The 23,509-nt window shown below is 48.7% G+C and overlaps 2 protein-coding genes across 3 annotated transcripts; one reads left to right on the top strand and one right to left on the bottom strand.

Annotated features, from left to right (window-relative positions):
- Positions 1-208: 208 nt before the first annotated feature.
- LOC310920412 (tumor necrosis factor receptor superfamily member 10B-like) lies at positions 209-21,591 on the top strand. Of its 2 annotated transcripts, none has more exons than XM_083880381.1 (10): positions 209-339; positions 15,294-15,423; positions 16,226-16,354; positions 16,692-16,806; positions 16,922-17,010; positions 17,103-17,195; positions 17,539-17,579; positions 18,394-18,504; positions 19,143-19,209; positions 19,291-21,591. In XM_083880381.1, the coding sequence occupies exons 1-10, from the start codon at positions 292-294 to the stop codon at positions 19,566-19,568; spliced, it is 1,101 nt and encodes a 366-aa protein (XP_083736507.1). In that variant the 5' UTR covers positions 209-291; the 3' UTR covers positions 19,569-21,591. The 2 variants fall into 2 exon arrangements, with proteins under 2 accessions (XP_083736507.1, XP_083736508.1); XM_083880382.1 differs by having other exon boundaries at positions 234-339; positions 15,297-15,423.
- On the bottom strand, positions 21,088-23,508 carry LOC310920436 (uncharacterized protein; the record flags this gene model as incomplete). The annotated part of the gene is made up of 3 exons (XM_083880404.1): positions 21,088-22,158; positions 22,610-23,458; positions 23,494-23,508. 3 exons carry the CDS (start codon positions 23,506-23,508, stop codon positions 22,015-22,017), a joined length of 1,008 nt encoding a protein of 335 aa, XP_083736530.1. The 3' UTR covers positions 21,088-22,014.
- Between the last annotated feature and the right edge of the window lies 1 nt (position 23,509).

Below are 23,509 nucleotides of genomic sequence, written 5' to 3'. Positions count from 1 at the left end.
ACAAAACCTGTAGAACTTTGAGTCCTGAAAAAAAACAAAACCAGGAGGAATTTATCCCTTTTTTGGGTCCAACCCCCTTTTTTTTTCTCTCCTTTTCCTTCCTCGTCCCGCCTCCCTCTGCAAAAAAACCCCACCCGCCTCTCATTGAATTCATTTTCCTCCAGCCCGGGGGACGAGGGACACCCAAACCTGGACCTGGCCCGTGTTTTCTCGTGTTTTTCCCGTGTTTTCACGTGTTTTTTCCGTGTTTTCCTGTGTTTTTCTCGTGTTTTTCCCGTGTTTTTTCCCACCATGCGCCCGCCCCGACGGCGTTTTTTGGCTCCGGTGTTGCTGCTCATGGTCAGTGGGGATTTTTTTTTGGGGTTTTTTTTAGGGAGGGGGGGATATCCTGGGGACCCTCCTGGAGTTGGGACAGGGGGGTGTCCTGCTCTGTCGGGACAGCGCGGGGCTGTCGCGACATGCCCGGGCTTGTCGCGCCTGGCGGGGAGATGGGATGGGGGTTGGATAGGGGGGAAAAATGGTGGGGAGGGGGTTTGGGTGGGTTTTGGGGTGTCCTGGAATGGGGAGAGCCCCTGGATGGGGGTGGGGGAGTTACCTGGGGGAGGGGAAAGGCTCCTGTGAGTCCAGGGAGGGAAACTGAGGCACGGAGGGGACAGTGCGGGGGGGCTGGAGCGGCGTGGTGGGATGGGGGCTGGATAGAGGGGGGAAAAAAGGTGGGGAGGGGGGATTGGGGTGGTTTTTGGGGTGTCCTGGAATGGGGGGAGCCCCTGGATGGGGTTACCTGGGGGGAGCTTTGACAAGCCCATTGTAGGGGGGGAAGGGCTTGTGTGAGTCCAGGGAGGGAAACTGAGGCACGGAGGGGTCACCGTGGGAAGGGCTGGAGCGGCGTGGTGGGACAGGGTCCGGATAGAGGTTGTTGGGGAGGGGGGAAAAAACAGGTGGGGAGGGGGGTTTGGGGTGTCCTGGAATGGGGGGAGCCTCTGGATGGAGGTGGGGGAGTTACCTGGGGGGGAGTTTGATCAGCCCATTGTAGGGGGGGAAAGGCTCGTGTGAGTCCGGGGAGGGGGAAACTGAGGCACGGAGGGGGTCACCTACTCCAGGGGCCTTGGGGGGAACTGGGGCTCTTACCTGATCTGGAGGGCGAGGGGGAAAACAGAGGGGAGGGGGTGAGGCTCACCTGGCCCGGGGGATGGGGAGGGGGGATTGAGGCGATGGGATTAGGGGGTTCGGATGGGCAGGTGAGGATTGGGGGGGTTCGGATGGGCAGGTGAGGATTGGGGGGGTTCACCTGGGCAGGTGAGGATGGGGGGTTCAGATGGGCAGGTGAGGATGGGCAGGTGAGGATGGGGGGGTTCGGATGGGCAGGTGAGGATGGGGGGGTTTGGATGGGCAGGTGAGGATGGGGGGGTTCGGATGGGCAGGTGAGGATGGGGGGATGAGGATGGGCAGGTGAGGATTGGGGGGTTTGGATGGGCAGGTGAGAATTGGGGGGTTTGGATGGGCAGGTGAGAATTGGGGGGTTCAGATGGGCAGGTGAGAATTGGGGGGTTTGGATGGGCAGGTGAGGATGGGGGGATGAGGATGGGCAGGTGAGAATTGGGGGGGTTCAGATGGGCAGGTGAGGATGGGGGGATGAGGATGGGCAGGTGAGAATTGGGGGGGTTCAGATGGGCAGGTGAGGATGGGGGGATGAGGATGGGCAGGTGAGGATTGGGGGGGTTCGGATGGACAGGTGAGGATGGGGGGGTTCACCTGGGCAGGTGAAAATCGAGGGGTTCACCTGAGCACAAATTTGGGGTACCAAGAGAAACAAGGCTGGGGGTACCGAGAAAACATGAGACAAGAGACAGGGGATGCGGAGAATCCACACCCTGGAGGGAAAATGTAAAAAACGATGAGAAAAACTATAAAAAAAGCGATAAGAAAATGCGTCGATAAGAAAAATAATCTCAATTTCGCGGGTCCAAGCACATGGCCGGGGGGAGGGACAATAATTCTGCACTCCAGGCTGGACCTGGAGCTCCTTTGCCAGGGCCAGGGAAGGGGATTTCCACTCCTTTCCCTCCCATTCCGTTTTTGTCATTCCGTAGCGCCGACACACCTTGGGGGGATGTTTTAACACAGGAATGAGACTCGTACAAATATAATGGCCAAAGGCCCAGCGCAGGGATTTTAGGATAGAAAATTCCAGCCAGGCAATATCATATTTCCCCGTGGATTGGATGGTGTAGAATTGAGAAATAAATACCTGAGTTTTATCCCAGAGATCCTGCCCTGGGTTTTATCCCAGAGATCCTGCCCTGGGTGAGTTTTATCCCAGAGATCCCACCCTGAGTTTTATCCCAGAGATCCCACCCTGGGTGAGTTTTATCCCAGAGATCCCACCCTGGGTGAGTTTTATCCCAGAGATCCCACCCTGGGTGAGTTTTATCCCAGAGATCCTGCCCTGGGTTTTATCCCAGAGATCCTTCCCTGGGTTTTATCCCAGAGATCCCACCCTGAGTTTTATCCCAGAGATCCCACCCTGGGTTTTATCCCAGAGATCCCACCCTGGGTTTTATCCCAGAGATCCCACCCTGGGTTTTATCCCAGAGATCCTGCCCTGGATTTTATCCCAGAGATCCTGCCTTGAGTTTTATCCCAGAGATCCTGCCCTGGGTTTTATCCCAGAGATCCCGCCCTGAGTTTTATCCCAGAGATCCTACCCTGGGTGAGTTTTATCCCAGAGATCCTGCCCTGGGTGAGTTTTATCCCAGAGATCCCACCCTGGGTGAGTTTTATCCCAGAGATCCTGCCCTGGGTGAGTTTTATCCCAGGGCTGGCCTGTAACCCCATTGCTTTGAAGGAATCCAGAGGTGCTGCTCTCTGGAATTATTGCATCAGAACAGTTTTTTACCTTTTTTTAAAAAAAGTTTTAGCACTTTTTAAAAAAGTTTTTAAACTTTCCACCCAATTCATTCCCCCATCGCTCAACAGAGTTTATTTAGACCGGCTTAAGACAATCAAACTTTACTAAACTCATCACCTACAGGCCCTGCTGGTGACAACCTCAGGTTTATTTACTTTATTAGCCCTGTTTTTATGGAAGGAGCCAGGGATGATTCACCCGTTCACGGGATGGTCGTTCGATACTGCGTCGCCCCGTCCTCTCTTGCGTCATGGCCTGGACACAGGCCACGGCTTTGGAGGATTGCTCTGGTTTTCTTGATTTACTGGAATTCCATGTTCGGGAATTCCAGAGGAAAACCCCTGCCTGCTTCAGCTCCCTGTCCTTGGAACAAATGACATCAGGTGTCAGCTCAGCAGCGCTTTTATCGCGATTATCGCGATTCTCTTGATTCTCTCAATTCTCTTGTTGCTGTTTGGGGGCTGTGGGATGTGTTTGATCCTTTTTCACATCAGGAATTCAGCAAGGAGGTCTCTGCAGGGTCCAGCTCCTTTTGGGATCAACCTCAGGAGCAAAACAAGCTGGAGGATGGAAACGGGGAAAGTTCAGGGCTCAGCGCTTTCTGGAGGTTTTTTCTTCAGATCCCACAGGAGGGAAAAAAGAGTTTTTTAGCTGATGTGGGGTTGCTGTGCCTGTCCTGGTTTAAGGAAAATTTGGGAGAAAACCTCTGAATGGGGTTCCTCAGGAGGCTTCAGGGCCCAGCTCCTTTCGGGATCAACCTCAAGAGAAAAACAAACTGGAGGATGGAAACAGGGAAAGTTCAGGGCTCGGCGCTTTCTGCAGGTTTTTTTTATTCTTCTTCAGACATGATCCTGAAGGAGGAAAAAAAGGTTTTTTTAGCTGATGTGGGATTGCTGTGCCTGTCCTGGTTTAGGACAAATTTGGGACGAAACCTCTGAATGGGGCAAATCCTTGGATGCAGGATCCAACTCCTTTTGGGATCAACCTCAGGAGCAAAACAAACTGCAGGATGGAAACGGGGAAAGTTCAGGGCTTGGCACTTTCTGCAGGTTTCCTGTGATCCTGGAGGAGGAAAAAGGTTTTTTAGTTGATATGGGGTTGTTGTGCCTGTCCTGGTTTAGGGCAAATTTGGGAGAAAACCTCTGAATGGGATTCCTCAGGAGGCTTCAGGGTCCAGCTCCTTTTGGGATCAACCTCAAGAGAAAAACAAACTATAGGATGGAAATGGGGAAAGTTCAGGGCTCGGCGCTTTCCGCAGGTTTCCTGTGATCCCACAGGAGGAAAAAGGGTTTTTAGCTGATGTGCGATTGCTGTGCCTGTCCTGGTTTAGGGCAAATTTGGGAGGAAACCTCTGAATAAGGCAAATCCTTGGATGCAGGATCCAGCTTTTTTAGGATCAACCTCAAGAGAAAAACAAACTGGAGGATGGAAGTGGGGAAAGTTCAGGGCTCGGCGCTTTCCGCAAGTTTCCTGTGATCCCGCAGGAAGGAAAAAGGGTTTTTTAGTTGATGTGGGATTGCTGTGCCTGTCCTGGTTTAGGACAAATTTGGGAGAAAACCTCCAAATGGGGCAAATCCTTGGCTTCAGGGCCCAGCTTTTTTAGGATCAACCTCAAGAGAAAAACAAACCAGAGGATGGAAACGGGGAAAGTTCAGGGCTTGGCACTTTCTGCAGGTTTCCTGTGATCCTGGAGGAGGAAAAAGGTTTTTTAGTTGATATGGGGTTGTTGTGCCTGTCCTGGTTTAGGGCAAATTTGGGAGAAAACCTCTGAATGGGGTTCCTCAGGAGGCTTCAGGGTCCAGCTCCTTTTGGGATCAACCTCAAGAGAAAAACAAACTGGAGGATGGAAACAGGGAAAGTTCAGGGCTCGGCGCTTTCTGCAGATTTTTTTATTCTTCTTCAGACATGATCCTGCAGGAGGAAAAAGGTTTTTTTAGCTGATGTGGGGTTGCTGTGCCTGTCCTGGTTTAGGACAAATTTGGGACGAAACCTCTGAATGGGGCAAATCCTTGGCTTCAGGATCCAACTACTTTTAGTATCAACCTCAGGAGCAAAACAAACTGCAGGATGGAAACGGGGAAAGTTCAGGGCTCGGCGCTTTCTGGAGTTTTTCCTCTCTTCAAACACAATCCTGCAGGAAGGAAAAAGGTTTTTTTAGCTGCTGAGGGGTTGCTGTGCCTCACAGTTCCTCTGCCTCCTCCAGGCCTCCTCCAGGGGTTGTTTGCTGCTGAAAATCCGCCGTGCCGGGCTCTCCCAAGCGATAGTTTGGTCAGGGGTGGTGTGGGCTGATAACAACGTTATCATCAACTTGTCGCTGCTCCCTGCAGAGACCTGAAGGGCTGAGGGGCCTTCCCAAACTGAAGAAAACCTTCACATTGTGTTTTGGAGTTCATTTGGGGAAAAAACATGGATTTCTTCTTCGCCATGGAAGTAGGAAAAATTGTCCATTCGCTCCATGTGAGGCATAGATTTAGAAGAATTAAAGACTGTAGTCAAAATAGATAGTGCTGAGATAATGTAGCTAGGACTTCCCTTTTGCTAACAGAAGCCAGACTAAAAGAACTGATAATCCTTGGAAGGAACCGATCAATCAGAGGAGCTGTCAAACTAGGGCTTCTGCATCCTGAATAATCAATAGACCCCATGAATACAATACAATCATAAATCAAACAGTCCTGGGAAAAACAGGATTTAGCTGTCACAAACACTAAAGGTTAAAAAGTCAGAGCTGAGGAAGACAATCTTACTTCATCATTTTGGGACCCCACCCCATTAAAAAGACCACCGACCCATTTCAAAGAACAAACTACGCATGCTTGGTGGCTTTTTGGGCTAATTACCATACGAAGCGGGGAATGGGAGGTATCAGAGCTATGAATATGCATTTGTAGTTTGTGTATTCAATACTTCTGTAGATAAAAGGCCCTGTGATGATCTGTAAATTGCGCGTGTGTTTCTGGGAGCTATCCCGCACGCTGCCCGGCGTCGTAATAAACATACACTTTCTAACTTTAAACTGTTAGAGAGTCTTTGTCCGTCATAGTTGGATATTGGTATTAGATCAATGTCCATAGTTTTTTAATAAATCATTTTGGCGAGCCAGGCAGGAGAACTGCTCTTTCTGGCCGTGGGGCCGGTGGGGTCTAGGACCCCTCAGGGCGCCCACCCGGAAGTTTTCGGGGTGAGGGCTCCTCAGACCTTACCGTCCACCCGGGGAAAGACCGGAACCTCCTGGAACTACGGACAAAAGGTATGTTTAAAAAATGTATTGAATGAAGGTACCTTTGAATAGAGGCGGCTTATAAGTCATAAGAGACGTCTTATGCAAAGCAGAGGCCTGGGTTTTGGAATCTCCGAGGAGTATTGTTGTTGTGTTGTTGTGTTCCAGGTAGAGCTGGTCACTTGTTGGCTGCATTCCAGGAGGGGAAAGCAGCAGCAGCATAGAGATGCTGTATTGGGGGCGTAGTGGCTCCATGTTTGGTTTGTCCAGGTAAAGCTGGTCACTTGTTGGCTGCATTCCAGGGAGGGAAAGCAGCAGCAGCATAGAGATGCTGTATTGGGGGCGTAGTGGCCCCATCTTTGGTTTGTCCAGGTAAAGCTGGTCACTTGTTGGCTGCATTCCAGGGAGGGAAAGCAGCAGCAGCATAGAGATGCTGGTATTGGGGCGTAGTGGCTCCATGTTTGGTTTGTCCAGGTAAAGCTGGTCACTGTGGGCTGCATTCAAGGAGGAAAGCAGCGGCAGCACAGAGCTATTGATATCGGGAGCGTAGTGGCTCCATCCATGGTTTTAAGGTGCACTTTGGTAATTCATAATCTGAGAGGCTAGCCTGAATTTTTGAGGTGAACAGGGTCCCGTTTTGAGTTGCGGTCGCGAACGCTGGATGTGTGTGTATTCGTGTCTGTTTGGGTTTTCTTTAGTGCTTAATTTGTGTACCGTATGTGTATGAATTGTGAAAGTTTGTGTTGTGTTTTTGTTTTTAAGAGATTTTAAAACCCCCGCCGATCTGCAGAAGGATATCTCTGCTGAAAAGCAGAGGAATTCGGGGGGGATGTGCTTGGGCCGTGACTGGAGGGTGTCACGGAGAGCGCTGTAATTTCTGACCGCATAACTGATTCTGTGATTTTAATCAGTGTGCTGTTCAATAGAAAAACATCTGTGGGTGGATAAACTGTTTATTGTTTATTAAGAAAAAAAAAAAAAAAAAAGTTTTAGGTGGTTTTTTTTTGTGTGCTCTTTGCAAGCATTCTCCTGAGATATCACAGTGATCAGGCAGGCATCTGGGTTGTCCCGGTAACCAGCAGGGAGCCAGGATTTGTCGCCTCCGGCTGTATCTTTGAAATTCTGAAAAAGCCTGATGTGTTTGTTTTAACTATTGTTTGTTTGTGGAATACAGTTTTAATTGTAAAAAGAGCCAAAACTGCCTGACCGAGAAACCCCCCCGCTTTTTCCTCAGTGCAAAAATTTGTGGAGTGTTTTTGAACCCATTGTTTTGTGAGCCTAAAAAAATTGCTATCCCATAAACAGGTTTTGGTGAAGGGGGACAGTGTATAAGAAGTTGATTGCAAATTTTCTTCAATTGTTAACTTTTTGTTTTAAGCACAAGAATTGGAAAGCTGGTTCAAAGAGTTCCCCTGCCCAGAGATGGAGTTTCAGAAACCCTAAAAATTAATAACCAGTAATTTGAATTATGTGTCTGGGTAATCGCGTGGGTTTTTCTTTTAAATAAAAAAAAAAAAAATTTCCTTTTTTATGTAAACACAAATTCTTTCTTCAACAGCTGGTGCTTCGAGCCTTGTTTTAAAGAATACATATTGCTAACTTTTTGTTTTAAGAATAGAAGGAACAAGAATTGAAAAGCTGGTTCAAAAAGTTCCCCTGCCCAGAAACGGAATTTCAGAAACCCTAAAAATTAATAACCAGTAATTTGGATTAAGTGTCTAGGCAATTGTATGGGGTTTTTCTTTTAAGTACCTCTGATGGAGAGTGATTTAGAGATTTGGGAAAAGGGTTGCTAAGAAAATGAAGTTTGTAATCAAGCAGCATTTACCAGATCCCAATTGTTGCTTGATGCCATAACAGAAAAAAAAAAAAAAAAAAGAAATAAAATTCTTGATAAGACACCGGGGCAATAAAACCCTAACACCTGTAACCAGTAACTATGTAATAATAAAAGAAGCGGCTGGCCAACCTAAAAAAGGCTTACATTTACAAACCATTGAAGTTTAAATTGAGGAAACAATAGAGAATCCATCGATTTTTATATGCCTAATGCTCCATCTGCACTTTTGGGCAGAAATCTGCTAAAGCAGCTGGAGGCAAAAGTAATATTTAAAAATAGAAAAATTATTTTGGAGGTAAAGAATGTAAAACTGTTAAGTTTAATGAAAAAAAAAAAAAAGAAAAAAAAAAAGAAAAAAAATAATAATAATAAAAAAAGAAAATAGATTAGGTGTTTCCTGGAGTGTAGGCTCCTGACATGCTGGCAGGGCAAAGAAAACTTTTTAAAGATACTGAAGGAGTGTCAGTTTAATTTCAACACTCCTATCGTGCCAGTAAAAAAGCCTGACAAGTCATAACTTAGCTGTTGACAAGATAACTGAAGGCTTGTATTCAGTAGTTGCTAACCCTTACATCTTAACTCATTTACTGTTTTAGATGTGCAGATGCTTTCTTTTGCCTCCCTCTCCATAAAGCCAGCCAGAAAATCTTTTCATTTGAGTCCTTTGAAGTGGTCCTTGCACAGGAAAACCTCAAAGTGGAAGATATTTGGGGAGCAGCTTGCAAACAATTGCTCCAGTATGCAGAAGACCTCCTAATAGCTACCCAGGTCCAGAGAACATGAGTGGACCGGACGGTAAGCCTCCTAAACTTTTTAGGCTTGCAGATCCCAGAAGAAAGCCCAGCTGATGAGGCAAACAGTCATTTACCTGCGTTGAGAAAGCTATTCAAGCCTTTGACCAGCTAAAGAAGGCCGTCATGTCAGCTCCAGCCCTGGGACTTCCAGACGTGAGTACACGGCTCCTAAAGGATGGCCAGAGTGCCTCAGAATTCACTCTAGGCCAGAAGATGCCTGTGCTAGTGTCCCATACAATGTCTGCAGTCCTTGAAGAAAAGGAGGACATTAAATCTCCCCACAGAGATTCCTAATGTACCAAGCTGTACTGGTAGAACAAGACGATGTTAAGATTGTGGTAACTAACATTGTGAACCCAGCTTCCTTCCTCAGCGAGAGTGTAGGAGAACCAGTGATCCACGACCACCTGGAGACCATCGAAACCACCTACTCCAGTCACCTGGATCTGAAGAACACTCCGGTTGAGAATGCTGAAACCTAGTTTACTGACAGAAGCAGCTACGTTGTCAGTGGAAAGAGGCATGCTGAGTATGCAGTTACCATCAGCAGAGAGGTAATAGAGTCTGGACCGTTGCCCACCAACACCTCTGCACAGAAAGCTGGACATTTACTCAAGGTATGCCTTTGAGGTAGTCCTTGCACACGGAGCCATTTGGAAAAAAATCCTAAAGCTGCTAGATGCTGTGCAGCTACTTGAGAGGATGGCACAGATCGCATCAAAAAGTGAGCTCTAATTAGAAGAATATGCTGGCAGACAGAGAGGCAAAAGACGCAGCTAAAGGTGAGGTACCCGATGAGACAATTGAGGTAGCACTTATCCCAGATGGAAAAAATTTTCAATTAAAGGTAAGCCAGTATATAATATAAAGGGTAAGAAACTTATTAAAGCAGAAAAAGCAAATTATAATCAGGAAGGGTGGGCCATGACAGAGAAAGAGAAGCTTGTAGTACCATCCTATTTGTTGTAGCCATTAGTGCAAAGAGAACATGAGAAAACACACTGGGGAATAGACATCTTGTATAGTTATTTGAAAGAAAGAATTGTGGCCAGAAAGTTACAAGGTACAGTGATACAGGTAACCCGTTAGTGTAGTCTTTGCCTCCAAATTAATTCCAAAAATACACCAAAGCCTAAAATGAGACAAATTGAGAAAGGCTGTGGACCTGGGCAACAATAACAAATTGATTTTACAGAGCTGCCCGGAAAGGGAGGATACCGTTACCTATTGGTGTTAACTGATACCTTTTCAGGATGGCCAGAAGCCTTGCCTACTAGAATGGCTAAAGCCTGAGAAGTAACCAAAGCACAGTTGCAAAAGTACTGGGGGTAGAGTTCCAGCCACCATATCCCCAGATAAAGGACCACAAGTATATGGTGGCCCTAAATAGACAATTTAAGAAATATGTCGCTGGAGCTCAAAACAAAAAATTAGACAACCTAGAAATTAAGTCTTTTGCAGAAAAGTTCTTGGAACCACAGTGAGAAAGAGCATTCCAGATGCTTCTTACTACTTTCACTACAATCAAGATCAAAGAACAGAAGGCCTGGATCCATCACTCCCGAGTGAAGAAAGCTCCAAAAAGAATTTCACCTATAATCCTGTGACTAGTACAGTGACAGCCTTTGTTTTAACTATACATAATCATGAGGAAACTGTATTGTACCCTTCTGAACACCGAATGTGAGCACAAGAAATTGAAAGAAAATAGCAAACTGTTAATCTAGAGCCCTGTACTGCAAGAAGAAACTTCACTGGTGTATACAGGGCAAGGTTGTGTCTGTCCAAAGACAGCATGCTGCATTACCCAATTCAATTTGTGTGTTTGCAATTTTGTTAGAATTAAGGAATGTGATTTTTACTATCGGGCACCTGTAAGATAACCCATAGGAACATCCCAGATTGAAAGAAATCTTAAAGGAAATTAAAGAAGAGGGAAGAAGGACATTAATTACAATTCACTATGACACAGAAACCATCAAAGGAGTATTTAAGAGGCTTGAAGAACATTTATCCCATCATTGGTGGGATGTGCTTTTTGAGTGGTCTCCAACAGCAACTGGTATACTAAATGCCTTACTCCACCCTATAGCTGTGTTGCTTATTCTAGTTAGTATAAGTCTAGTTTTATCTGTTGCGATGCTTGTTTGGAATTGAAAGATGCTACAACGAATAGCAGCCTTAACCTCATTATCAAAAGCGTATGGCTTGATCTTAAGAGACACTAGCTGTACAGATTGGATTGATGAAGAAGACACTTTCGAGTAAAAGAATTTACTCACTTTAAAAGGAGAAGTGGGGAAAATGAGGCATAGATTTAGAAGAATTAAAGACTGTAGTCAAAATAGATAGTGCTGAGATAATGTAGCTAGGACTTCCCTTTTGCTAACAGAAGCCAGACTAAAAGAACTGATAATCCTTGGAAGGAACCGATCAATCAGAGGAGCTGTCAAACTAGGGCTTCTGCATCCTGAATAATCAATAGACCCCATGAATACAATACAATCATAAATCAAACAGTCCTGGGAAAAACAGGATTTAGCTGTCACAAACACTAAAGGTTAAAAAGTCAGAGCTGAGGAAGACAATCTTACTTCATCATTTTGGGACCCCACCCCATTAAAAAGACCACCGACCCATTTCAAAGAACAAACTACGCATGCTTGGTGGCTTTTTGGGCTAATTACCATACGAAGCGGGGAATGGGAGGTATCAGAGCTATGAATATGCATTTGTAGTTTGTGTATTCAATACTTCTGTAGATAAAAGGCCCTGTGATGATCTGTAAATTGCGCGTGTGTTTCTGGGAGCTATCCCGCACGCTGCCCGGCGTCGTAATAAACATACACTTTCTAACTTTAAACTGTTAGAGAGTCTTTGTCCGTCATAGTTGGATATTGGTATTAGATCAATGTCCATAGTTTTTTAATAAATCACATGGACTTGCAGGGCCGGAATGGGTGAAGCTGTTGATAAAAAAAATCAGTTTATAATGAAATCCTGTGGCTGAGGGTCCTTCCCAAACTGCAGAAAACGTTGTGATCGCCCTCACATTGTGTTTTGGAGTTCATTGGGGAAAAAAACATGGATTTCTTCTTCATCATGGAAGTAGGAAAAATTGTCCCTTCACTGCGTGGACTTGCAGGACCAGAATGGGTGAAGCCGTTGTGGCTGGAGCTCCTCAAGTGGGTTAAAAAAAGCAATTTATAATGAAACCCCATAGTTGAGGGGCCTTGGTTGTTGCTGTGATCATCCTCACATTGTGTTTTGGAGTTCATTTGGGGAAAAAAATGTAGATTTTTTCTCCCCCATGGAAGTGGGAAAAATTGTCCCTTTGCCCCCTGGACTTCCAGGATCTATTTATTAAAATTTAATTTATTAAAATTTAATTAAAAGCCTTCACAGGATACATCCAGAGCCAGGCCATGAATCTGCTCAAGATGGATAAATAACGGGTCATGAATTTTCACACTTTTATAAGTTTTGATCCATTTATATATTTGGGATTAATTATCCATTTACAGGTTGTGAATTCCCATCCTCCCCAGTTTGCTCTCCTCAATTTTTTTGCTTTTTGTTTATACTTTTTTTGGGCTGCAACAATGTCCTTGGGGCTGGAAAAAAGGATTATTTTGTCTGACTAAACCTTGAGGAGAACTTGATAACGCTTCACATGAAATTCAGAGTTACACAGAATCTGAAAAATATGAAAGTTAAAACTCAAGGTGTTTTTTTATCAGTGACTTTATGGGTCTGTTTTGTCCTCAGCAGTGACTTTCTCACTGTTTTGTGTTGTTTTTGTGCCTTTTCTGGTGCCGGGAAGTCTCCAGAACAGGGGACTGTGTGGAGTCTCTATTGTTTCAGCCATTCCAGGCAGCTTCTGACTCACCGCAGAAATATTTGCTTTAAGGGGCAGATTTTAACCCCGGGGAGGGGAGGGGAGAAGTGTCTGGTGCAGCCTTTGATTGATGTGATTTGTCACTCCCTGACACCTCAGTGGGGCAGCTTTACATCCAGGGATATGCAGCTTTAAATCTGTGGATATCCAGCTTTAGATCCATAAATATCCATCTTTACATCCATGGACATCCAGCTTAAAATCTATGGATATCCAGCTTTATATCCATAGGATATCAAGCTTTATATCCATAAATATCCAACTTTACATCCATGGATGTCCAGCTCCACATCATCTGTGGATATCTAGTTTTATGGCTGTGGATATCAGCTTTACATCCATGGACATCCAGCTTTACATCCATTTATATCCATGGATATCCAGCTTTATATCCATTTATATCCATGGATATCCTGCTTTATATCCATAAATATTCAGCTTTATATCCATGGATGTCCAGCTTTATATCCATGGGTGTCCAGCTTTATATCCATGGATGTCCAGCTTTATATCCATGGGTTATCCAGCTTTATATCCATGAATATCAAGCTCTATATCCATAAATATCCATCTTTACATCCATGGATATCCAGGTTTACATCCATGGATATCCAACTTTATATCCATGAACATCCAGCTTCATTTCCATGGACATCCAGCTTTACATCCATGCATATCCAGCTTTATATCCATGGGATATTCAGCTTTACATCCATGGATATGCAGCTTTACATCCATGGACATCCAGCTTTATATCTATGAATATCCAGCTTAAAATCTGTGGATATCTAGTTTTATGTCCATGGATATCCAGCTTTATCCATCTTTACATCCATGGATGTCCAGCTTTAAATCCATAAATATCCAGCTTTAAATCTATGGATATCCAGCTTGATATCCATTGGTATCCTGCTTTATATCCATGGATATCCAGCTTTACATCCATAGATGTATGGATATTCAGCTTTACATCCATGAACATCCAATTTTACATCCATGGACATCCAGCTTTATATCCCTGGGTATCCAGCTTTACATCCATAAATATCCATCTTTACATCCATGGATGTCCAGCTTAAAGTCTGTGGATATCCAGCTTTATGGCTGTGGATATCAGCTTTACATCTATGGATATCTATCTTTACATCCATAAATATCCATCTTTATATCCATGGATATGCAGCTTAAAATCTTTGGATATCCAGCTTTACATCCATGGACTTCCAGCTTTATATCCATTGGTGTTCAGCTTTAAATCTATGGATATTCAGCTTTATATCCATGGACATCCAGATCTACATCCATGAACATCCAGCTTAAAATCTATGGACATCCAGCTCTATATCCTTGGACATCCAGCTTTAAATCTATGGATATCCAGTTTTATATCCATGGGCACCCAGCTCTATATCCATTGATATCCAGTTTACATCCATGGATATCCAGTGTTATACGCATGGAGATCCAGCTTAAAAAATCTGTGGACATGCAGCTTTATATCCATGGATGTCCACCTTTAAATCCATTGGTATCCAGCTCCACATCCATGGAGATCCAGCTTTAAATCTATGGATATCCAGTTTTATATCTGTGGATATCCAGCTTTACATCCATGGACATCCAGCTTTATATCCATTGATATCCAGCTTTATATCCATGGATATCTATCTTTACATCCATAAATATCCATCTTTATATCCATGGATATGCAGCTTTACATCCATGGACATCCAGCTTTAAATCTATGGATATCCAGCTTTATATCCGTTAATATCCAGCTTTATATCCATGGATATCCAGCTTTACATCCATGGGGATAGCCACCTTTACATCCATGGATTTCCAGCTTTAAATCTGTGGGCATCCAGCTTTACATCCATGAACATCCAGCTTTATATCAATGGACATCTTGCTTTATACTCATGGATATCCAGCTTTATATCCATAAATATCCAGCTTTATATCCATAAATATCCAGCTTTATATCTATGGATATCCGTCTTTATACCTATGGATACCCAGCTCTATATCCACAGAGCACCTCCGTGCTGGCTCAGAGCCCAGTGCCGTTATCCCACTGGACACACCGAGGTGCCCAAACCCCCCAAAACCCAGGGGACAAATGACAAATGTCCCTTCCTGCTGTGCCCCTCCTGGGCTGGCCGGGCCGGGGCGGAAGGAGCTGAGGCAGCACAGGGTGTGCAGAGCTGGAGGAAACGTGGCTGTTTGCACAGGAAGGGACAACTGACAATTTACTGAGCACTGAATCCCACAGTGACACCCCAGAGAGGTTTCTGGGGGACAGCAGTGTCACTTTTTCCGGCTTTTGGGGCTGAGTTCCTCCCCCACAAACCCAACTGTTCCCTTCCATTGGTAGAAACTGGGGAAGGAAAAGGCTCGTTAGTGACTCTTTGCCCTGCTGATAACCCAGAACCCAGCAGGCAACCCCAGAATTGTCCTGCAAACCTCCAGATCTCCTCTGGGGGAGGCTTTGCTGAGCAAAACCCGCCCTGGTTTGTGGGGAGTGCAGCTCTGAGCCATCCCAAAGCTCCTTTCCTGCTTTGCTGGGCACAGCAGCTCTCACCTTTCCCTTGCCCCGTGGTTTTTAACCTGAGTTTTTCTGTATTTTTTAGCAGGCAGCCGCTTTAGGAACCCATGCTGTCAGCCTGAGGGAGAGGGACAGTTTGGATGGAGGCTGGGATGGGGAGGTTGGTTACTACAAGACAAGTGACGGTCGCTACTATTGCCAGAAGTGCCCTCCAGGTGAGATGGTCTGAGCACTGACCCCACTGATCCACCCCTGCAGCCTCCTGGTCCTTGTCCTTGCTTATCCTGAGGGGCAGCACAGCTCCAGCTGTTCCACCCTCATGGCTCTGAGCACTCATTATGGGAGTATTTTCTTTCTGTTGGTTCTTCATTTGTCTCTGAGCTCTGCTGCTGGTGGTGGAATCACAGAATCCTTCAGGTTGGGAAAGCTCTCCAAGGCCACCCCGCCTTGTCACTGAGTGTCACATCCAGGAGTTCCTTGGAGACCTCCAGGGATGGGGATCCAAACCTCCCTGGGCAGCTCATTCCAAGGCCTGAGCACCTTTTCCATGAGGAAATTCCTGCTGATTCCCACCCTGAGCCTCCCTTGGGTAGTTCCAAGGCCTGAGCTCCCTTTCCATGGAGAAATTCCTGCTGATTCCCACCCTGAGCTTCCCCTGGGTAGTTCCAAGGACTGAAAACCATTTCCATGGGGAAATTCCTGCTGCTGTCCCCCCTGAGCCTCCCCTGGGCAGTTCCAAGGACTGAAAACCATTTCCATGGGGAAATTCCTGCTGGTGTCCACCCTGAGCCTCCCCTGGCCCAGCCTGAGGCCGTTCCCTCTCCTCCTGTCCCTGTTCCCTGGGATAAGATCCCAAATCCCCCCCCGGCTGTCCCCTCCTGTCAGGGATTGTGCAGAGCCACAAGGTCCCCCCTGAGCGTCCTTTTCTCCAGGCTGAGCCCCTTTCCCAGCTCCCCCAGCCCCTCCTGGACCTCTCAGCCTCTCCCCTGTGTGTTCAGAGTTTCCCTTTCTCTCCAGGCACGTACCTTGCAGGGGAGTGTAAGGAGCAGAACGGCTCCAGCAGGTGTGAGCGCTGTGGATACGGGGAATACATGGAATATCCAAACACTTTTCCCTCATGCCAGGACTGCTCCAAGTGCAGGGAAGGTACGAGTTTAGGGGGCTTGAGGGGAGCAGGGCTGGACTCTCTCAGGGCACAGTGTCCTCAGAGAGTGGCTGGGGCTGGAATTAGTGCAGCAGCACCTGTTAAAAGCCACCTCATTTTGGGCAAAGCTCAGACACGAGAGCTCCACACAGAGCAGGAGGATGAGGCTCCCATCAAACTGGAGTTTGATTCAGGCACAGCTTTTCCCTTGGTATGAGCAGGAAAAGCTGAGACTGCACAGCAGGGGAAGGGTTTGGTCCTGCCCAGACCTGTGGCTTGGCTGGGACAGGCGCCACGATGGAGCCGTGTCCCCTCTTTGTCCCCTTGTTGTCCCCACAGATCAGGTGCAGCAGAGCCCCTGCCAGCCCGACAGGAACACGGTGTGTGTCTGCAGGAACGGCACCTTCTGCCCCCCGGAGCACCCCTGTGAGATGTGCCAGAAGTGCCGGCCCAGGTGGGTCCTGTGGGATCCTGTGGGATCCTATGGAATCCTGTGGGATCCTATGGAATCCTGTGGGATCCCCACTGGTCCAGCTGCTGAGCCCACCCCGTCTCCCCTTTTTATCCAGGTGTCCCGAGGGTCAAACGGTGCAGACCCCCTGCAGACCTGACAGTGACCTGCAGTGTGGCCCTGCCACGGACACCACGATGCCCCAGGGTGAGTGAGGGTGCTCTGCTGGGGCAGAGCAGGAGCTGCTGCTGGGGCAGAGCAGGAGCTGCTGCTCACACCCCTCTTTGTGTCTGATTTAGGCATCAATGTCATCATCGGGTTGGTGGTGGCTGCGTTTGTGCTCATGGCTGGGATTGTGTTCTGCGTCTGGAAAGGCAGCTGCAGCTCCCCAGGTGGGTGTAGGGGACCCCCCAGAGTGCCCAGCTTGGCCAGGGGCTCTGCACTGGTGTGGGCTGGGTGGGGAGAGAAGCCTCAGGAGCACCCACCTGCCCCAGGAGCACCCACCTGGTGTGGGCTGGGTGGGGAAAGGGACCCCAGAGTACCCACCTGGTGTGGCTGGGTGGGACCCCAGGAGTACCCACCTGGTGTGGGCTGGGTGGGAAGAGGGACCCCAGAGCACCCACCTGGTGTGAGCTGGGTGGGAAAAGGGACCCCAGAGCACCCACTTGCTGTGGGCTGGGTGGGAGGAGGGTCCTGCTTTGATGAAGAGGGATCACAACACTTTCCATCTTGCAGGGGATGGGAGACCCTCGAGCAGGAGGCTCTGCAAAATGGTGGTGAGTTCAGCAGGGGGGGGGATGGCTGTGTTTGGGGGCTGGGCTGAGCTCCCCCGTTCCCTCTGCTGCTCCACACTTGGCCAGCAGCTCCTGGGAAGGCTGGAGAAGCAGGGAGATGAGGCTCATCCAGCTGGGAAGGCTGGAGGAGCAGGGGGATGAGGTTCATTCATTTGGGAAGGCTGGAGGAGCAGGGGGATGTGTCTCACCCAGCTGGAAAGGCTGGAGGAGCAGGGGAATTAGGTTCATTCAGCTGGGAAGGCTGGAGGAGCAGGGGGATGAGGTTCATTCAGTTGGCAGGGCTGGGGGAGCAGGGGGATGTCTCATCCAGCTGGGAAGGCTGGAGAAGCAGGGAGATGAGGTTAATCCATCTGGGAAGGCTGGAGGAGCAGGGGGATGAGGTTCATCCATCTGGGAAGGCTGGAGAAGCAGGGGGATGAGGTTCATCCATCTGGGAAGGCTGGAGGAGCAGAGGGATGTGTCTCACCCATCTGGGAAGGCTGGAGGAGCAGGGGGATGAGTCTCACCCAGCAGCTCCTGGGAAGGCTGGAGAAGCAGGGGGATGAGTCTCACCCTGCAGGGCTGTGGTAGAGCTGGGCCAGGCTCTCTGGCAGTGCCCTGGGTGCTTTCCCAGTGCCATTAACACTTTCCTGGTGGCAGAATCCAGAACACCAGGCACACCCGCAGGTCCACAGTGGACACCCCGGGGTAGAGGGGCGGGCTGTGCTCACCCAGAGCTCCTCCAAGCTCAGGATCCATGGCAGGGTCCTGCCTCCCCAAAAACCACCCCGGGTTTGTGTTTCTCCCTTCCCCACAGACCTCCATGTTCCGAATTCTGCCGTGGAACAGCAGTGTGAGCACGGTGGCCGAGGACAGTGCCACCAACAACAACCTGCAGAACCACCAGCGTGACATAGAGACACCACTGGTGGGTCAATGGCACCATCCTGGGGCTCAGCCAGGGCTGGGACACTCAGGGGAGGTGGGGAAGGGTCACTTTGGGTGGGATCAGGATGGTAAAATGTGCTCATTGCAATCAAGAGAGTGTTTGGGGGATTTGATGCTGATGCTGAGCAAACACAGCTCTTGTCTCCCCCATCTTGGACCCTGCTGCCATCCCAGAGCCAGGAATATCCCAGGGGTGGGTGGTGATTTCCTGCCCCAACAGCCCTGGGAGTGATGGAGGGGGTCTGCAGCCCCCAGAAATGACACAGGGGTGTTTGGGATCAGTGGGGGCTGTAGGACACTGTCAATCCAGAGGTGACATTGTCAGTTCAGGAGCGGTATTGTCATTTCAGGAGTGACACTGTCATTTATTCCAGGGGTGACATTGTCAATGCAGGGGTGACAGTGTCATTCCAGGGGTGACATTGTCATTCTAGGGGTGACATTGTCATTCCAGAACTGACACTGTCATTCATTCCAGGGGTGACAGTGTCATTCCAGGGGTGACACTGTCATTCCAGAGGTGACACTGTCAATCCAGGAGTGACACTGTAAATCCAGGGGTGACACTGTCATTCCAGAGGTGACACTGTCATTCCAGAGGTGACATTGTCATTCCAGGTGACACCACCGAGTGAAAGCTGTAGAAGGAAACTGGTTCCAGCACCAGGGAAGGACCCCACTCAAGGTAAGTCCTGGTGCCCAGGGGCCATGCTGGGGACTCAGACTCCTGTCCCAGTGCCCTGAGCTCTCCCCTTTCCCCCCACAGCACTACGGGACACGTTTTACCCCTTGGCTGAGAAGATCCCCATGAACGACTGGAAGAGGTTTGGGCGCAGGCTGTGCCTGGAGGAGAACGACATCGTCATGGTCATGTCCAACGACGCCTTCTACGACATGCTCTACAAATGGCACAGCAGGGAGGGCTCCAAGGCCTCCCTGAACACTCTGCTGGACACCCTGGACCAGCTGCACCTCGGAGGGGTGGCCGAGAAAATCATCTCCATGGTGCTCCAGAACGGAACTTACCAGTACGAGACCAGCTGAAAATGGGAGCTGCACGTCCTTTGAGCTTACAGCTGTTAAATACCTCCGAGAACACTTGAATTTTTATGTCTCCTGTAGCTCCTCTCCTTCTTGAAGCCTTCACAAGAGTTCAGCTGAGCCAGGAGGAGGAGCTGATCCTTCAGTGAAGGACAAGCCTCAGGGTCCTCTCTCTGCTGGAATTTTACAGGTTCGACGTTGGTGCTTCCTCGTGGAATCCAAGCTGGTTCCTTGATTCCCACAAGCTCAATGTGAACAGTTATAAATAATCTCTTACTGAGAAGCACTGGTACTACCCTGGAGACCTCCAGGATCAGGGCAGAGAAGGGCTTTTTGAAGGGATTTTTTTTTTGGCATCCCTTGTGCTTTTTATTTTCGACTGGATCATCCTCGTTCCTCGAAGGATTCCTGGCCTTGTGACGTGGCTTCTGCTTCTAGAACAAATCTAAGTGAGCTTCATCCTGCATGCTTGGTGGCTCTGCAAGCTCAGCTGGGGCCCTCGGGTTACTTTCTGGGGGCGACTGGATGTTTACTAAGTGTTTTTTTACATAGTTCTGCTTGTTCTTAGAAACCAGTTTGAAACTGGACTCAGGAGGGAAAGTGGGGGGACAATTGAATTGCACTGTGATCACTGGGGTCAGCCTGGGGAAAAGGGACAGCACAGGCAGGGCTCACCTGTCCCCTGCCAGGAGCAGGGACATCTTCTCCACTCCACCAGCTTGCTCCAAGCTCCCCCTCCCTGACCTTGAATATTTGCCAGGATGGGGCTGCTTGTCTGGGCAGCCCTTTTGTGTCAGTGTTTACCCATCCTCGTTGTGAAATTGTCCTTCCTGTAACAGCTGATCCAATGTGACCCTGATTTGGGATTGAACCCATCCCCGTGTCCTGGCACTCCAAACTCTTATCCCCAGTCCTTTTCCAGCTCTCCTGGAAGCCTCTTCAGGCCTTGGAAAGGGTTTGAAATGTCCCAGAGGTTTCTCCTCCTCTCCCAACCCTGGATTTGCTCCAACACCTCCACACCTTTGTGATGTTGGAGATCCCAGAGGTGAAGAGAAGGGGAAATAAATCCCCTGGGTGTCCCTGCAGGTGCCAGGTCACTCCTGTCCCCGTGGGGTGGCCGTGCTGTCCCCGTGTCCCCAGGCAGGGTGGATGCACTGAGGTGACTCTGGGGTGCTCACTGCCCATCCCAGCTCCTCAAACAACTCACAAAGAGCTCAGGGACAACCCAGAGCTGGGAAAAAAAAACCCAAACAAAAAAAAACCAGCTGGGGAAAAAAATAAAACTTCCTGCATTACTTGAGCTGCCACCCCAGTCCACCAGGACCTTCCCCAGTGTGTTGGGAGGGTGCTCAGCACCCTTCTTGCTGCTCCTTTTTATCTCCCCCCACCCTCCAAACACTTCATTATTTCAACAAGCAGGATTTTTTTTTTTTGTACTTATTTATTTACCAATTGTAAACATTACATATATTTTTAACTTAAAAGCTATATAAAAATATTGGATTTTTATATGCATGGTCGTGTGTGTGTTTTTTGTTGTTGTTTTTTTTTTTTTTTTTTTTTAACAGAGCTCTGGCCCAGCCAGTTTGAAATTTTCCAGTTTTTTTTACATTTCTCTGTTTATGAAGGAAGAGTTAACTTTTAAAAAAAAATCCTCCTGATTTTTTCGTCTGGTTTGATTTTTTTTTTTTTTTTCTTTTTTACCCCCCCTTCAAGAACTCCAAAAATCCAGGGTGTCAAGTGATGCTGAAGACTCAGCCCATGGAATTAATTCTCAGTAAAGTCCTTTCTGCCAAGGAAAACCCTCAGCTTTTATTCACCCTACACCAGAGTCCAGTGCTTTGTCCCCTGTCAGAGCAGGGGAGGGGGTGACACTTGTCCCTCTGTCTGTCCCTCGTGCTGGGGGTGGCACCAGGACAGGCTCAGGCTCCACCCAGCCAGGGCTCTGTGTGTTGCAGTAGCTGAGTTGCAAATCCATGCAGTGCTTAGTGAGAAAATAGCTCTGCTCAAACCCCCCCTTCCCCCCCCCCCCCCCAAAAAAAAAAAACTTCCCCCTGTGGAGCTGCTCTCCAGCCCAAAAAAGGGGATTTTTTAATTTTTATTTTAAGTGTCGGGGCTGGGGTGAAAAGCCAGGAGGTTGTCACTGATCTGCCCAAAGGTTTGGTGCCCAGGAAAGTCTCCTGAATGTTTTTCTGTGCCCCCTGAACATGCAAACCCTGGAGCTCCTGCAGAGCCAGGCACAGGCAGGGGCAGTGCCAGGGCTCGGGGGGAAAGGCCAGCAGGACTCTGAAGCAGCAGGGAGAGCCTGGATTGTCGTGTGGAAAAGAGAGAGAAAAATCATGGTCCTGCCTGCTCCCTGTGGGCTGAGAACACTGAAAACACCAAAAACACCAAAAACACCCCTCCCAGCTCAATCCTGCACCCAAGGCAGGGTGAGAGGCTCCAAAGGTCAGCTGGGAGGAGGATTTGGGAGGAAACACCACCAGGAGCATCCCCAGGGGCTCCTCTGTGCAGGGATGGGCTCTCCAAGGAGCTTTTTCCCCCATCCCAGCTGGGGAGGAGGGTTTGGGGTGCCCAAGCCCTGCCCCAAACCCTGCAGGGGTGTGCAGAGTCAGTCCAGTGGGGGAAAAAAAAAAGCCACCTCATATTTGGGTCCTGCAAGGTGTGACTGTCCCTGCCCGTCCCAGGAGAGCTGGGAGGGGGTGGTGGCATCACCCCAGCCTGGCACAGGGATGTGCCTGTCCAGCAGCTCCTCCCACACAGCACAGGGACCAACCAGGCTTTTAAAATGCCATTTATTACAGTGGAGCCCTCCAGGCTCAAATCCCAAGCCCAGGGGGCTCAGGGTTGGTTTCTGCTGTTGGCAGGTTCAGGGTTTGGGATTGGGTTGTTTTTTTTTTTGCTTTAAGTTTCTGTCTAAACAAAAGTGATGAGTTAAGAACAGGGAGGAGAGGACTGGAGTCCCCTCTGGGCTCTCCAAGGAGCTTTTCCCCCCATCCCAGCTGGGGAGGAGGGTTTGGGGTGCCCAAGCCCTGCAGGGACACCACAGGTGGGATTTGCAGAGTCAGTCCAGTGGGGAAAAAAAAAAAAGTCACCTCATATTTGGGTCCTGCAAGGTGTGACTGTCCCTGCCCGTCCCAGGAGAGCTGGGAGGGGGTGGTGGCATCACCCCAGCCTGGCACAGGGATGTGCCTGTCCAGCAGCTCCTCCAACACAGCACAGGGACCAACCGGGCTTTTAAAATGCCATTTATTACAGTGGAGCCTTCCAGGCTCAAATCCCAAGCCCAGGGGGCGCTCAGGGTTGGTTTCTGGTTGAGGGAGTGAGTTTGGGATTGGGATTGGGTTTTTTTTTTTTTGCTTTAAGTTTCTGTCTAAACAAAAGTGATGAGTTAAGAACAGGGAGGAGAGGACTCGTGTCCCCTCTGTGCCCTGATTTAGGACAGACCCCACTCGTAGGGGAATTCTGCAGTGCCTGGAGGCGTTTGGGGACAAGCAGGGTCCCCTGCCCTGTGCCTGACCCTGCTGTGAGTCAAAGGGGGTGGCAGGACCCCCATGGTGGCTCCGAGTGCTTGAGATGCCATCAGACACCCAAACCACGTCCCAGAGCTTCTGTTTCCAAATCAAAGTGGAAGCAGGATGTGTTTCTCCTTCTCCTTCATCATCATTTTCTTCCTCCTCATGCTGCTGATGATCCAAAAAAAAACCAAACCAAAACCGATTTCCACCAAAAAACAAAACTCCCCAAACAAAACCACAACACAGCTCCTGGAATTGTGTGAGTCTCTCCTGGTTTGAGTTTCTCCTGCTGCTGCTGGGGCTGTGCCAGTCCTGCCCCTCTGGGGGCTGGCCCTGAGCCCCTCCCCAGGGGTGACCACTGCTCCCTGTCACCTCCTGTCACCTCTTGTGCCTCTCTCTCCACGCCTGGCGCTGGGGCAGGCCATC

Source organism: Zosterops lateralis, assembly GCF_965231275.1.
Source record: "Zosterops lateralis genome assembly, chromosome: 30".
Taxonomy (NCBI): Eukaryota; Metazoa; Chordata; class Aves; order Passeriformes; family Zosteropidae; genus Zosterops; species Zosterops lateralis.
This window is presented reverse-complemented; position numbering and strand designations above follow the sequence as displayed.